The following is a 14,543-nucleotide window of genomic DNA, read 5'->3' on the forward strand; positions in this document are numbered from 1 at the left end:
CCCTGAAGATGGAGCTTCTGTTGTTGAACATTTCTGCCATATCTTCTCTCAGGGGCACATTCAGTAACAATGCAAGGACTCAACAGTAGAATGACTTCTATTGGGCCCCACCGCGAGATCACCGGGGCCCCAAACTTTGGCAACAAGACAGAGCTGCTTAGTCGAATTCCCAATGGGCCCCCTATAGTTTCAGTGGCCGGGACCATGGGACCTGCTTCCACTACAGCTTTAGTGAACCCTCATCCCTACCATACCCCTACCTGAGAGTAAGCAGGCAAGGAGGCGGGGTATGAGGCTGGGCGGTTGTGTAATGGGAGGGGCATTTTGGCCAAACGATCGAAATAGCCTAGATTTGCCCGATGTCGCCCACCCGTAGGTGTGGATATAGGGAGAAGATCCGCTCGCTTGGGCAGTAAGGGCGCCCCATGGGAATTCCCCCCTGGGACAGGTGCACCACTCAAGTACTCCCCCCCCCTGCTGGGGTGCTGGGAGAAGGTTCCCCCACTGAGTGTAAAGTATTAGAAGAGGATCCGATCGTTGCGAGACAAAAGGAGACTATGAAAGGCGTCTGCGACTCCCATTTCAATTCACTGCTCCAGGTGCTGCGACTTCAAAGAACTTCTCTATATCAAACGGCCTCCTCGGGGAGCGCAGACAGCACCGCCATTGGGGTATTAATAGGCGCGCTCTTTATTTAGACCATATGTATAAATACAAATATACAGAGAAGGAATGTTCTGGGCACACAATAAGCTGTACCCCCATACTGTACTGTCTAAGGGAAACACTATGGCACCTCCCTCCCATATGTATAAATACAAATATACAGAGAAGGAATGTTCTGGGCACACAATAAGCTGTACCCCCATACTGTACTGTCTAAGGGAAACACTATGGCACCCCCTACCCATATGTATAAATACAAATATACAGAGAAGGAATGTTCTGGGCACACAATAAGCTGTACCCCCATACTGTACTGTCTAAGGGAAACACTATGGCACCTCCCTCCCATATGTATAAATACAAATATACAGAGAGGGAATGTTCTGGGCACACAATAAGCTGTACCCCCATACTGTACTGTCTAAGGGAAACACTATGGCACCTCCCTCCCATATGTATAAATACAAATATACAGAGAAGGAATGTTCTGGGCACACAATAAGCTGTACCCTCATACTGTACTGTCTAAGGGAAACACTATGGCACCTCCCTCCCATATGTATAAATACAAATATACAGAGAAGGAATGTTCTGGGCACACAATAAGCTGTACCCCCATACTGTACTGTCTAAGGGAAACACTATGGCACCCCCTACCCATATGTATAAATACAAATATACAGAGAAGGAATGTTCTGGGCACACAATAAGCTGTACCCTCATACTGTACTGTCTAAGGGAAACACTATGGCACCCCCTACCCATATGTATAAATACAAATATACAGAGAAGGAATGTTCTGGGCACACAATAAGCCGTACCCCCATACTGTACTGTCTAAGGGAAACACTATGGCACCTCCCTCCCATATGTATAAATACAGATATACAGAGAAGGAATGTTCTGGGCACACAATAAGCCGTACCCTACATAGAAATGGTACATGGTAAATATTAGATTTAATTTGCTATTTTTGTGCACAAAGTAGATATTCTCTATGCAATGCTTAATCAAACAATTGTTTTTATTGGAGGAGGAGGAGGGGGGGGGGGGGTCACATTTAAACCTAATTCATCATGTTAGAAGGCCCTACTGGTGACTTGCTAAGCCCAATAATACATTATTCTCTTTAACCACGGAATCTTAACGCAGACCTGTCTAGATAATTCCGCCATCAATCACTCAAAACCCATATCCGACTGCCTCTTCTTGTCACCAACCGGAGCCGCACTCTCGCCAGGGAGACGGTCTCTCCGAGGTGTCTCGTCGCTACCTACCCCATCCTCTTGCCTCGTTGCTCGGCAACCCTAATGCTAATGTAAAACATGGATCCCATCAAAAAGCATTATCCGCCATTGATCTTTATTATTTATTTATGGCTGCCATAAAACAATCCCCGTGGCTTCAGATGATTCGCCCTTTTCCTGCCCCCCCCCCCACCCAGAAATCTCATATATATGTTAAATAGGAATTTACTATACACTTCCACGACCATTGTATGAGCAACAGAGGTTTAAATCAGCTGCAATAAGGACGACTAATCAATAACCGGCGGAGGGAGCTGATCCTCTTGTTAGTGGGGTCTGGGGCAAAAAGGGCCCAGTATATATTATATATATATAGATCCACTATATCCCCCCCATTCCCTCTCTTCCAAACCCACCTGTCTGCCTCCCGTAATACATTTCCAATTTCCATATGCCCCGCCCCCGAGGAACTATCATATTATAGCAGCCCTGTTCCAATAATCAACCTATCCCAACGGCATCTCATTAGCACACACAGCAATTTAGAACGAGTATTGGCCAATGAGAGTGCAGTTTGCAGTGAAGTACAGGTATGGGATCCCTTATCCGGAAACCCATTATCCAGAAAGTTCTTGATCTGTACTTGATCCCAACTAAGATATAATTACCCCTTATTGGGGGCAGAACAGTCCTATTGGGTTTATTTAATGGTTAAATGATTCCCTTTTCTCTGTAGTAATAAAACAGTACCTGTACTTGATCCCAACTAAGATATAATTACCCCTTATTGGGGCAGAACAGCCCTATTGGGTTTATTTAATGGTTAAATGATTCCCTTTTCTCTGTAATAATAAAACAGTACCTGTACTTGATCCCAACTAAGATATAATTACCCCTTATTGGGGCAGAACAGCCCTATTGGGTTTATTTAATGGTTAAATGATTCCCTTTTCTCTGTAATAATAAAACAGTACCTGTACTTGATCCCAACTAAGATATAATTACCCCTTATTGGGGGCAGAACAGCCCTATTGGGTTTATTTAATGGTTAAATGATTCCCTTTTCTCTGTAATAATAAAACAGTACCTGTACTTGATCCCAACTAAGATATAATTACCCCTTATTGGGGCAGAACAGTCCTATTGGGTTTATTTCATGGTTAAATGATTCCCTTTTCTCTGTAATAATAAAACAGTACCTGTACTTGATCCCAACTAAGATATAATTACCCCTTATTGGGGCAGAACAGCCCTATTGGGTTTATTTAATGGTTAAATGATTCCCTTTTCTCTGTAATAATAAAACAGTACCTGTACTTGATCCCAACTAAGATATAATTACCCCTTATTGGGGCAGAACAGCCCTATTGGGTTTATTTAATATTTAAATGATTTTTAGCAGACTTAAATTATGGAGATCCAAATTAGGGAAAGATCCCTTATCCGGAAATCCCCAGGTCCTGAGCATTCTGGATAATAGGTCCCATACCTGTATATTGATATTCCCTTGACATCTTCATAAGTCAATATTAAATTGTGATGAAAGTGGAGTCAAGAGCTTTGATTAATGCCACCTCATGGATGTTGTCCGCCGGCCTTGGCCACCAAGTAGTTGACTGTTGATTCTTTATGGCAGTGACTGTATCTAACTTCCAATTGCTTTCCTATAGATTTTATCTGCTAGTGCAACATCCAAGTACCCAGTGTGGATAAATCACTTAGAGCACCATGGGAATGATTTGTGCTTGTCACTAATGGCATAGAGCAATGGGTATCTGATCTGTGCCACTGTGACAGAATGCTCTGTTATACAGATAGCTAGAATCTCAGCCATAAAGCAGGGCAGGACTGCTGCTTACAATGGGGGGATCAGATAGGATCTGTGTCACTGTGACAGAATGCTCTGTTATACAGATAGCTAGAATCTCAGCCATAAAGCAGGGCAGGACTGCTGCTTACAATGGGGGGGGGGATCAGATAGGATCTGTGCCACTGTGACAGAATGCTCTGTTATACAGGTAGCTAGAATCTCAGCCATAAAGCAGGGCAGGACTGCTGCTTACAATGGGGGGGGGATCAGATAGGATCTGTGCCACTGTGACAGAATGCTCTGTTATACAGATAGCTAGAATCTCAGCCATAAAGCAGGGCAGGACTGCTGCTTACAATGGGGGGGGGATAGGATCTGTGCCACTGTGACAGAATGCTCTGTTATACAGATAGCTAGAATCTCAGCCATAAAGCAGGGCAGGACTGCTGCTTACAATGGGGGGGGGGATCAGATAGGATCTGTGCCACTGTGACAGAATGCTCTGTTATACAGATAGCTAGAATCTCAGCCATAAAGCAGGGCAGGACTGCTGCTTACAATGGGGGGATCAGATAGGATCTGTGCCACTGTGACAGAATGCTCTGTTATACAGATAGCTAGAATCTCAGCCATAAAGCAGGGCAGGACTGCTGCTTACAATGGGGGGATCAGATAGGATCTGTGCCACTGTGACAGAATGCTCTGTTATACAGATAGCTAGAATCTCAGCCATAAAGCAGGGCAGGACTGCTGCTTACAATGGGGGGATCAGATAGGATCTGTGCCACTGTGACAGAATGCTCTGTTATACAGGTAGCTAGAATCTCAGCCATAAAGCAGGGCAGGACTGCTGCTTACAATGGGTTTCAAAGATAGCTGGAACCATTTATAAAACTAACGGAAGCCACAGCTCCATTAATCCCATACAAACCCCTCATAGATTTATAAGAATTCAGCACCATGGACAGACCCCCTGGTTAGTACATACTGTCAGTACAGGGCTTGCCGGACCCTCATTATCCTCTAATAGGGATAAAATATCTAACCACATACGGAGTGATCCCAACTCATCACTGGCACACAGTTAGCGAGTGTAAGCTCCTCGGGCAGGGTGGGAGCCTCACCCCCAACTCTATATTCCTGGCACCTATGTATTTTCTCTCTCTCATTGTTTCGTTTATAGTAATGAGGCCCTTATGGGATATACAGCTTCCAGGTCCTATTTACCCTCATGATGGACCTCTGCCCACAATCCCCCCATTTTATCTTCTCCCTCTGGGATGAAACCCATCTGGGTTGGTACTGAAAAAGCTGCACAGATAGTAAGAAAAGCTGGGCACAAGTGGCAATCAAGTGATGTCAGAGATGGGGCGGGTCTATAAACAGAGGTGCCTCGTCAGGTCAGTTGGGAGTGGGTGGGGCTTGAGTGGGTTAAGGTTGGGAGTAGGTAGGTTAGGGTTGGGAGTGGGTGGGTTAGGGTTGGGAGTGAGTGGGTTAAGGTTGGGAGTGGGTAGGTTAGGGTTGGCAGTGGGTAGGTTAGGGTTGGCAGTGGGTGGATTAAGGTTGGGAGTGGGTGGGTTGGGAGTGGGTGGGTTAGGGTTGGGAGGGTTAGGGTTGGGAGTGAGTGGGTTAAGGTTGGGAGTGGGTGGGTTAGGGTTGGCAGTGGGTAGGTTAGGGTTGGCAGTGGGGGGGTCAGGGTTGGGAGTAGGTGGGTTAGGGTTGGGAGTGGGTGGGTCAGGGTTGGGAGTGGGTGGATTAGTGTTGGGAGTGGGTGGGTTAGGGTTGGGCGTGAGTGGGTTAAGGTTGGGAGTGGGTGGGTTAGGGTTGGGCGTGTGTGGGTTAAGGTTGGGAGTGGGTGGGTTAGGGTTGGGCGTGAGTGGGTTAAGGTTGGGAGTGGGTGGGTTAGGGTTGGGAGTAGGTAGGTTAGGAGTGGGTGGGTTGGGAGAGGGTGGGTTAGGGCTGGGTGTGGGTGGGTTAGGTTGGGTGTGGGTGGGTTAAGGTTGGTAGTAGGTGGGTTAGGGTTGGGAGTGGGTGGGTTAGGGTTGGGAGTAGGTGGGTTAGGGTTGGGAGTGGGTGTGTTAAGGTTGGGAGTAGGTGGGTTAGGGTTGGGAGTGGGTGGGTTAAGGTTTGGAGTGGGTGGGTTAAGGTTGGAGTAGGTGGGTTAGGATTGGCAGTGGGTGGGTTAAGGTTGGGAGTGGGTGGGTTAAGGTTGGGAGTAGGTGGGTTAGGGTTGGGAGTGGGTGGGTTAAGGTTGGGAGTGGGTGGGTTAAGGTTGGGAGTAGGTGGGTTAGGGTTGGGAGTGGGTGGGTTAAGGTTGGGAGTGGGTGGGTTAAGGTTGGGAGTAGGTGGGTTAGGGTTGGGAGTGGGTGGGTTAGGGTTGGGAGTGGGTGGGTTAAGGTTGGGAGTGGGTGGGTTAAGGTTGGGAGTAGGTGGGTTAGGGTTGGGAGTGGGTGGGTGGGTTGGGAGTAGGTGGGTTAGGGTTGGGAGTGGGTGGGTTAAGGTTGGGAGTAGGTGGGTTAGGGTTGGGAGTGGGTGGGTTAAGGTTGGGAGTAGGTGGGTTAGGGTTGGGAGTGGGTTAAATACCAGCTGGGTGGCACAGTAATATCTGGGCTAAATGGGGGCTACATGCGAAAGCTATATGTGCCCCCAACCCATTCAAAGCACATACACAAGCAGCTAAATGTACAGTAAATACGGGACTCAGTTTGACACAATCGATAGCATCAAACGCCACTGTGTGCGACTCCCCAAGGCACAATGCCCCGCGGGGCTGACTCCGACTACAGAACACGCCGAGAACTATTTGTATCCTATGCAAAAAATTATTTGATTTGCCCAAGAGAGATTTGAATAGAAGCTGCAGCCTAAATACACCCCTGGGTGTCAGTAGTCGCAACTGTAACGGAGAAGCAAAGGCATTGTGGGAATGGAGCAAACTGCTGTTACATTGTGCATGTAGTGAGAATCAGCAGTGCAGGGCATAGGCACTAATAGCATTTCTGGGGGTCAATTAAGGGGCCATTAATATACTGGGCTGATGCTCACAATGACAGTTTCTCTCTGGCTGGGTTTGTTTCCCCTTTAATAGGTTTTCACGTTGGCCTCAGCGTGTCCCCTGGCTGAGCCGTAAAGATGTTATTTTTATATTTCGATGACAGTTTCCCTATAAGATCAGTCAGTATAACGCGGATGGAACAGGTGGGACGTTCCTTACCCCCCCGCACAGAGTAAGTGCTAATGCTCCCAATCAGCCCTGGGATGTTTCATGGGGCCTTTGGCTTCTTTGGGAGGGCCGTGTCCCCGTGTCACCCCCTATCAGCCTGTCCCCGGTTCCCCCCCGTGTAGTTACACCCTGGCCGTGTTTATTGGCCCCTCGTTACCTCCTGAAACATAAACTCGCCGGGATATTCAGCCCCCCCCCCCCCCCGGGCAGCTGGTCCCAACAGGAATCAGAGCCCAGTCACAGGCACAGAATACTTTGGCCAAAAAAGGTAAATCTCTTGTATTCCCAACAAAAAGTTTGCCAAATAGGGAAGGGTGGGGGGCAGCAGGGAAGGGAAGGGTGGGGGGCAGCAGGGAAGGAAGGGTGGGGGCAGCAGGGAAGGGAAGGTTGGGAGGGCAGGAGGGAAGGGAAGGGTGGGGGGCAGCAGGGAAGTGGGGGCAGGAGGGAAGGGAAGGGTGGGGGGCAGGAGGGAAGGGAAGGGTGGGGGGCAGCAGGGAAGTGGGGGGCAGGAGGGAAGTGGGGGGCAGGAGGGAAGGGGAGGGTGGGGGGCAGGAGGGAAGGGGGGGCAGCAGGGAAGGTTGGGGGGGCAGCAGGGAAGGGTGGGGGGGGCAGCAGGGAAGGGTGGGGGGGGCAGCAGGGTGGGGGGGGCAGCAGGGAAGGTTGGGGGGGCAGCAGGGAAGGGGGTGGGGAACAGCAGGGAAGGGGGGTGGGGGACAGCAGGGAAGGGGGGTGGGGGACAGCAGGGAAGGGGGGCAGCAGGGAGGGAGAGTGCGGGGACAGCAAGGAAGGGGGTGGGGGACAGCAGGGAAAGGGGGGACAGCACGGGGGTAGGGGGGGCAGCAGGGAAGAGTGGGGGACAGCAGGGAAGGGGGGGACAGCACGGGGGTAGGGGGGGCAGCAGGGAAGAGTGGGGGACAGCAGGGAAGGGGGGTGGGGGGACAGCGGGGAAGGGAAAAGTGGAGGACAGCAGGGAAGGGGGGTGGGGAGCAGCAGGGAAGGGGGATAGGGGGGCAGCAGGAAGGAGAGTGGGGACAGAAGGGAAGGGGGGTGGGGGGGACAGCATGGGGGTAGGGGGGCAGCAGGGAAGGGAAGAGTGGGGGACAGCAGGGAAGGAATGGGGGGCAGCAGGGAAGGGTGGGGGACAGCAGGGAAGGGGGGTGGGGGGGGCAGCAGGGAAGGGGGATAGGGGGGCAGCAGGAAGGAGAGTGGGGGACAGAAGGGAAGGGGGGTGGGGGGACAGCATGGGGGTAGGGGGGCAGCAGGGAAGGGAAGAGTGGGGGACAGCAGGGAAGGAATGGGGGGCAGCAGGGAAGGGTGGGGGACAGCAGGGAAGGGGGGTGGGGGGGCAGCAGGGAAGGGGGTGGGTGGGGCAGCAGAGAAGGGGGGTGGGGGGACAGAAGGGAAGGGTGTGGGTGGGGCAGCAGGGAAGGGTGGGGGCAGCAGAGAAGGGGGGTGGGGGGACAGCAGGTAAGGGTGGGGGACAGTAGGGAAGGGTGCCACTGAGTTAGCTGTGGATTTACAAAAACTAAGCCACTCCCAGTTATGCCCAGTCCTGATCAAACTCCACCCATTTATTAATAAGCCCGCCCATTTTTAAAAGAGGAGTCATTCACCTTTGCGTTAACTTTTAGTGTAGAGAGTAATATTCTGAGACAACCTGCAATTAGTCTTCATTTGTTATTATTTTAATTTCAGCAGATTTTTAGTTTCTAGGCTCCAAGTTACCTTAGCAACCAGGGAGTGGTTGGGATGAGAGACTGGTATATGAATAGGAGAGGGGCTGAATGGAAAAGAAAGTTACAAAAAGAAACAATAAAACTGGAGCCTCACAGAGCAATAGGCTATTTGGTTGCCGGGGTCAGTGACCCCCCATTTAAAAACTGCAAAGAGTTGCAAGAAGAAAACTTGCCCTTTAGTTGGCCAGCGCTGCATATTCCATTGCATTTACTAAACCTTACCTTATTTACTTTGAACACATGACTATAGCTTAGCATTCATAGCCTACTGTATATTTACTCTGGAAGGTGCCACAATTGCCCCATTAACCCTATACAGGCAAGTATGGAACTTAGTGAGCCTTCATATTATTATAGTCACAGAAGCCCTTACATATTTTATTATAGTGTGTAAGCCAGCATCACTAGCAATGTCGCCCATAGCAACCAATCAGATCTTTGTTTTTTGACGCCCATATACCCAGTGTTTTTGGCCCCAGGGCCAATCGATCGAATTGCCCACCATAGGTGACCATATCGGGGGCCATGTATGGCCACTTTTACTTGTAGGTGACCACTTAGATTTAATTGCTGATTGGTTGCTATGGGCAACACCACGGTTGACGTTGGCTTACACACTATATTAAATATGCCTCTTCATTTATAACAGGGGTACAAGGCATTTAGGCTCACTAGGGGCAACTAGAAGGCTTTAACCCCATGACTACAAGGCAATAGAATTTGCACTTATAGTAAGTGGCTAATGCAATGCCGTTATACAGAGGGGATGCCCCGCCCCCATTCCCAGGGGACTCCTCCCCTACAGCTTTCCCTTCCGCTAATGGGATGAGTAGGGAACAATATAGACGTAGCCGATAAACCTCGGCTTATCCTAATGGCACTTCCACCGGGTCATGGCCCCGGCTGAGTACATTAACTCCCAGTATAACCAGCAACTCCGCCTCCCAATCTGACTGCAAACTGGGCCACTTATTGGGCAGGGCAGGGGGGAAATGGGTCCAGGGGGTCCCCGAGATGGAAGCGTATAGTATAACAGCAGCTATAGTTGTAGTAAGGAGCAAGCTTATAGTATAACAGCAGCTATAGTTGTAGTAAGGAATAAGCTTATAGTATAACAGCAGCTATAGTTGTATTAAGGAGCAAGCTTATAGTATAACAGCAGCTATAGTTGAAGTAAGGAGCAAGCTTATCGTATAACAGCAGCTATAGTTGTAGTAAGGAATAAGCTTATAGTATAACAGCAGCTATAGTTGTATTAAGGAGCAAGCTTATAGTATAACAGCAGCTATAGTTGAAGTAAGGAGCAAGCTTATCGTATAACAGCAGCTATAGTTGTAGTAAGGAGCAAACTTATAGTATAACAGCAGCTATAGATGTAGTAAGGAGTAGGCTTATAGTATAACAGCAGCTATAGTTGTAGTAAGGAGTAAGCTTATAGTATAACAGCAGCTGTAGTTGTAGTAACAAGCAAGCTTATAGTATAACAGCAGCTATAGTTGTAGTAAGGAATAAGCTTATGGTATAACAGCAGCTATAGTTGTAGTAAGGAGCAAGCTTATAGTATAACAGCAGCTATAGTTGTAGTAACAAGCAAGCTTATAGTATAACAGCAGCTATAGTTGTAGTAAGGAATTAGCCTATGGTATAATAGCAGCTATAGTTGTAGTAAGGAATAAGCTTATAGTATAACAGCAGCTATAGTTGTAGTAACAGCTATAGATGTAGTAAGGAGCAAGCTTATAGTATAACAGCAGCTATAGTTGTAGTAACAAGCAAGCTTATAGTATAACAGCAGCTATAGTTGTAGTAAGGAGCAAACTTATAGTATAACAGCAGCTATAGTTGTAGTAAGGAGCAAACTTATAGTATGAGTTATATATAGTAAGGAGCAAGCTTGTAGAATGAGTTATATATAGTAAGGAGCAAGCTTATAGTATAAAAGCAGCTATAGTTGTAGTAAGGAGCAAGCTTATAGAATGAGTTATATATAGTAAGGAGCAAGCTTATAGAATGAGTTATATATAGTAAGGAGCAAGCTTATAGAATGAGTTATATATAGTAAGGAGCAAGCTTATAGAATGAGTTATATATAGTAAGGAGCAAGCTTATAGAATGAGTTATATATAGTAAGGAGCAAGCTTATAGAATGAGTTATATATAGTAAGGAGCAAGCTTATAGTATAAAAGCAGCTATAGTTGTAGTAAGGAGCAAACTTATAGAATGAGTTATATATAGTAAGGAGCAAGCTTATAGAATGAGTTATATATATAGTAAGGAGCAAGCTTATAGAATGAGTTATATATAGTAAGGAGCAAGCTTATAGTATAAAAGCAGCTATAGTTGTAGTAAGGAGCAAGCTTATAGAATGAGTTATATATAGTAAGGAGCAAGCTTATAGAATGAGTTATATATAGTAAGGAGCAAGCTTATAGAATGAGTTATATATATAGTAAGGAGCAAGCTTATAGAATGAGTTATATATAGTAAGGAGCAAGCTTATAGAATGAGTTATATATAGTAAGGAGCAAGCTTATAGAATGAGTTATATATAGTAAGGAGCAAGCTTATAGAATGAGTTATATATAGTAAGGAGCAAGCTTATAGAATGAGTTATATATAGTAAGGAGCAAGCTTATAGAATGAGTTATATATAGTAAGGAGCAAGCTTATAGAATGAGTTATATATATAGTAAGGAGCAAGCTTATAGAATGAGTTATATATAGTAAGGAGCAAGCTTATAGAATGAGTTATATATAGTAAGGAGCAAGCTTATAGAATGAGTTATATATAGTAAGGAGCAAGCTTATAGAATGAGTTATATATAGTAGGAGCAAGCTTATAGATGAGTTATATAGTAAGGAGCAAGCTTATAGAATGAGTTATATATATAGTAAGGAGCAAGCTTATAGAATGAGTTATATATATAGTAAGGAGCAAGCTTATAGAATGAGTTATATATAGTAAGGACCAAGCTTATAGAATGAGTTATATATAGTAAGGAGCAAGCTTATAGAATGAGTTATATATAGTAAGGAGCAAGCTTATAGTATAAAAGCAGCTATAGTTGTAGTAAGGAGCAAGCTTATAGTATGAGTTATATATAGTAAGGAGCAAGCTTATAGTATAAAAGCAGCTATAGTTGTAGTAAGGAGCAAGCTTATAGAATGAGTTATATATATAGTAAGGAGCAAGCTTATAGTATGAGTTATATATAGTAAGGAGCAGTCCCCCACAGTCATTGTAGGAACAAACCAAGTATTAGTGCCGCTGAACTACTCCTCTTTCCTACTGACCTCCAAACATGTCAGCCATTGGCTGCACTCACAGGCCGCTGGGATGAATATTTAATAAAACCCTGACACCTCGCCAGCCCTGCCATTCCCTGCTTTATTGCCTCCGAACAATGCATGGGGGGGGGGGCAGTAATGCGATCGTGCCCTCTCCCTGCTGCACTCACAGCTATTACACTGCTTCCTTGTGGGCTAAACCCAACCCAAACTAGCTACCCAAATCCCCTTCTTTTGACTGTCCTTCCCAGCATCCCCTAACAACCCTGGGCTGCAAGTTGTAGTTCAACAAAGTTGGAGGTGAATACAACGGGGGGCAATTGGGCACTTACGTTCGCCAATGAGCCCTAGAGAGCCCTAGGTAGTGTGCCCAGGTGCATCATGGGAAGTCATATATATGTTACATATCTAAGCATCTAACATGCAGCAATGAGGGGTAGTGCAGTCTGCAGCCGCGGAGGTGTTGTTGAACTACAGATCCCACAGCCCCGCCCCCAAACAGCTTTCTAGGAATCCTCCAACTTAAGGGCCATTGTCGCCTTTGCCTCAAAGTCACCTACAGAGTTAATAACACGACCCAGTCCAGATGTATTTAGCTCTTTAACCCTCCGAGTACCTCTCAAGGGTTCCCCAATGTTCCTGTACCTTTAAATGCTTCCAGCACGGCACCTTCCCCATAAACAAACACACACACAAAGCACTAACTGCCATGCAGCAATCTGTCATCATCATCGTAAAGAATGACATCATTATTCAAAAAATAATTATAACCCCCCCCCCCCTTGCATAAAATGACCAGGATTTCTACTCAAAAAGGGCAAATGACAAACTTACTCCCAAGACCCCTGTCACCCCACAGGTCCCCTTACAGCCCCCCCAGCTCCCCCACAGCTCCCCTTGCAGCCCCCCCCCAGCTCCCCCCCAGGTTTCCTTGTAGCCACCCCAGCTCCCCTTGCAGCCCCCCCAGGTCCCCTTGTAGCCCCCCCAGCTCCCCTTGCAGCCCCCCCCAGCTCCCCCCAGGTCCCCTTGTAGCCCCCCCAGCTCCCCTTGCAGCCCCCCCAGGTCCCCTTGTAGCCCCCCAGCTCCCCTTGCAGCCCCCCCACAGGTCCCCTTGTAGCCCCCCACAGGTCCCCCCACAGCTCCCCTTGCAGCCCCCCACAGGTCCCCCTACAGCTCCCCTTGCAGCCCCCCACAGCTCCCCTTGCAGACCCCCAGCTCCCCTTGCAGCCCCCCCACAGCTCCCCTTGCAGCCCCCCACAGATCCCCCCCAGCTCCCCTTGCAGCCCCCCACAGCTCCCCTTGCAGCCCCCCACAGCTCCCCTTGCAGCCCCCCACAGCTTCCCTTGCAGCCCCCCCAGCTCCCCTTGCAGCCCCCCAAAGCTCCCCTTGTAGCCCCCCAGCTCCCCTTGCAGCCCCCCCAGCTCCCCTTGCAGCCCCCCAAAGCTCCCCTTGTAGCCCCCCAGCTCCCCTTGCAGCCCCCCAAAGCTCCCCTTGTAGCACCCCCAGCTCCCCTTGCAGCCCCCCCCAGCTCCCCTTGCAGCCCCCCAAAGCTCCCCTTGTAGCCCCCCAGCTCCCCTTGCAGCCCCCCAAAGCTCCCCTTGTAGCACCCCCAGCTCCCCTTGCAGCACCTCCGAGCTCCCCTTGCAGCCCCCCCACAGGTCCCCACACAGCTCCCCTTGCAGCCCCCCCCCAGGTGCCCCCCCAGCTCCCCTTGCAGCCCCCCCCCAGGTGCCCCCCCAGCTCCCCTTGCAGCCCCCCCCCAGGTGCCCCCCCAGCTCCCCTTGCAGCCCCCCCACATTAGTCCCCCCACAGCTCCCCTTGCAGCCCCCCCAGGTCCCCTTGCAGCCCCCCCAGCTCCCCTTGCAGCCCCCCCACATTAGTCCCCCTGTTACCGTTGTGTGAAGCTGAGGAATTTGGTTGAAGCTGCATCAGCGCTGATCCCGTCCATGATCCATTCATGGGGACCCCCCCCCCCGCTCCAGGGAAGAATCAGCAGTAAATAGGGAATCTCTGTACAGAGGAAGGGCAGCAGGGGATCCCGGGAAGGCCGGTGTTCCGGACTGAGTCTCCCCCTCTCTGCGCTGGGACACAAGTCACCGGGACCCGCAGCCCATTGGTTACTGCCAGTGCACCTGTTTGATGGATGGAAAGGGGGGGGGGAGGCTTCTCTGTATCCGAACGTGACTGGGAGTCTATTCCGTGTGCCCCCAGCCCCGCACTAACCCCGCACTAACCCAGTCCGCTCCTCATCCCCCCTGTCAGAGCCCGCCCCCCCCCCGCACAGACCTGCCCCCCCCCCCCCCCCCCCCCCCCGCCGCCTCCCTGTCATGTACAGGCAGCTACAGCAGCACAGTCTCACTGCCCCGCTCACTCCGGCTAATACCCCCAGTCTCCCTGCCTTCCTGCCCCCACTAACCCCTCCCTTGTCCCTCTCAGCCGCCAACCCTCCGTCCCCTGTGTCTTATCCCCGGACCCGATAACCGGCCTGTCAGCCCAGCACTTCCCTCACTCAACCCGAACTTATAAAATCGCTATATGCAATGAAAAAGGTTTAAAGGGGAACTTCACCCAA

At 49.3% G+C, this 14,543-nt stretch overlaps 1 protein-coding gene across 4 annotated transcripts in view; it reads right to left on the minus strand.

The window, feature by feature from the left end:
- garnl3 (GTPase activating Rap/RanGAP domain-like 3) overlaps window positions 1-14,543 on the minus strand; it is a 139,285-nt gene that overhangs the window by 74,921 nt on the left and 49,821 nt on the right. The window contains exon 1 of one of the 4 annotated variants that reach the window (XM_031891239.1): window positions 13,864-14,190. The exons of the other annotated variants lie outside the window; for them this stretch is intronic. Coding sequence (XP_031747099.1) covers window positions 13,864-13,919 — 56 coding nt within the window. The 5' untranslated portion in view covers window positions 13,920-14,190. Of the gene's footprint in view, window positions 1-13,863; window positions 14,191-14,543 lie in introns of those variants that run through there. 4 annotated transcript variants of the gene reach the window in all.

The sequence above is a fragment of the Xenopus tropicalis genome, chromosome 8, assembly GCF_000004195.4.
Source record: "Xenopus tropicalis strain Nigerian chromosome 8, UCB_Xtro_10.0, whole genome shotgun sequence".
In the NCBI taxonomy this organism is placed as follows: Eukaryota; Metazoa; Chordata; class Amphibia; order Anura; family Pipidae; genus Xenopus; species Xenopus tropicalis.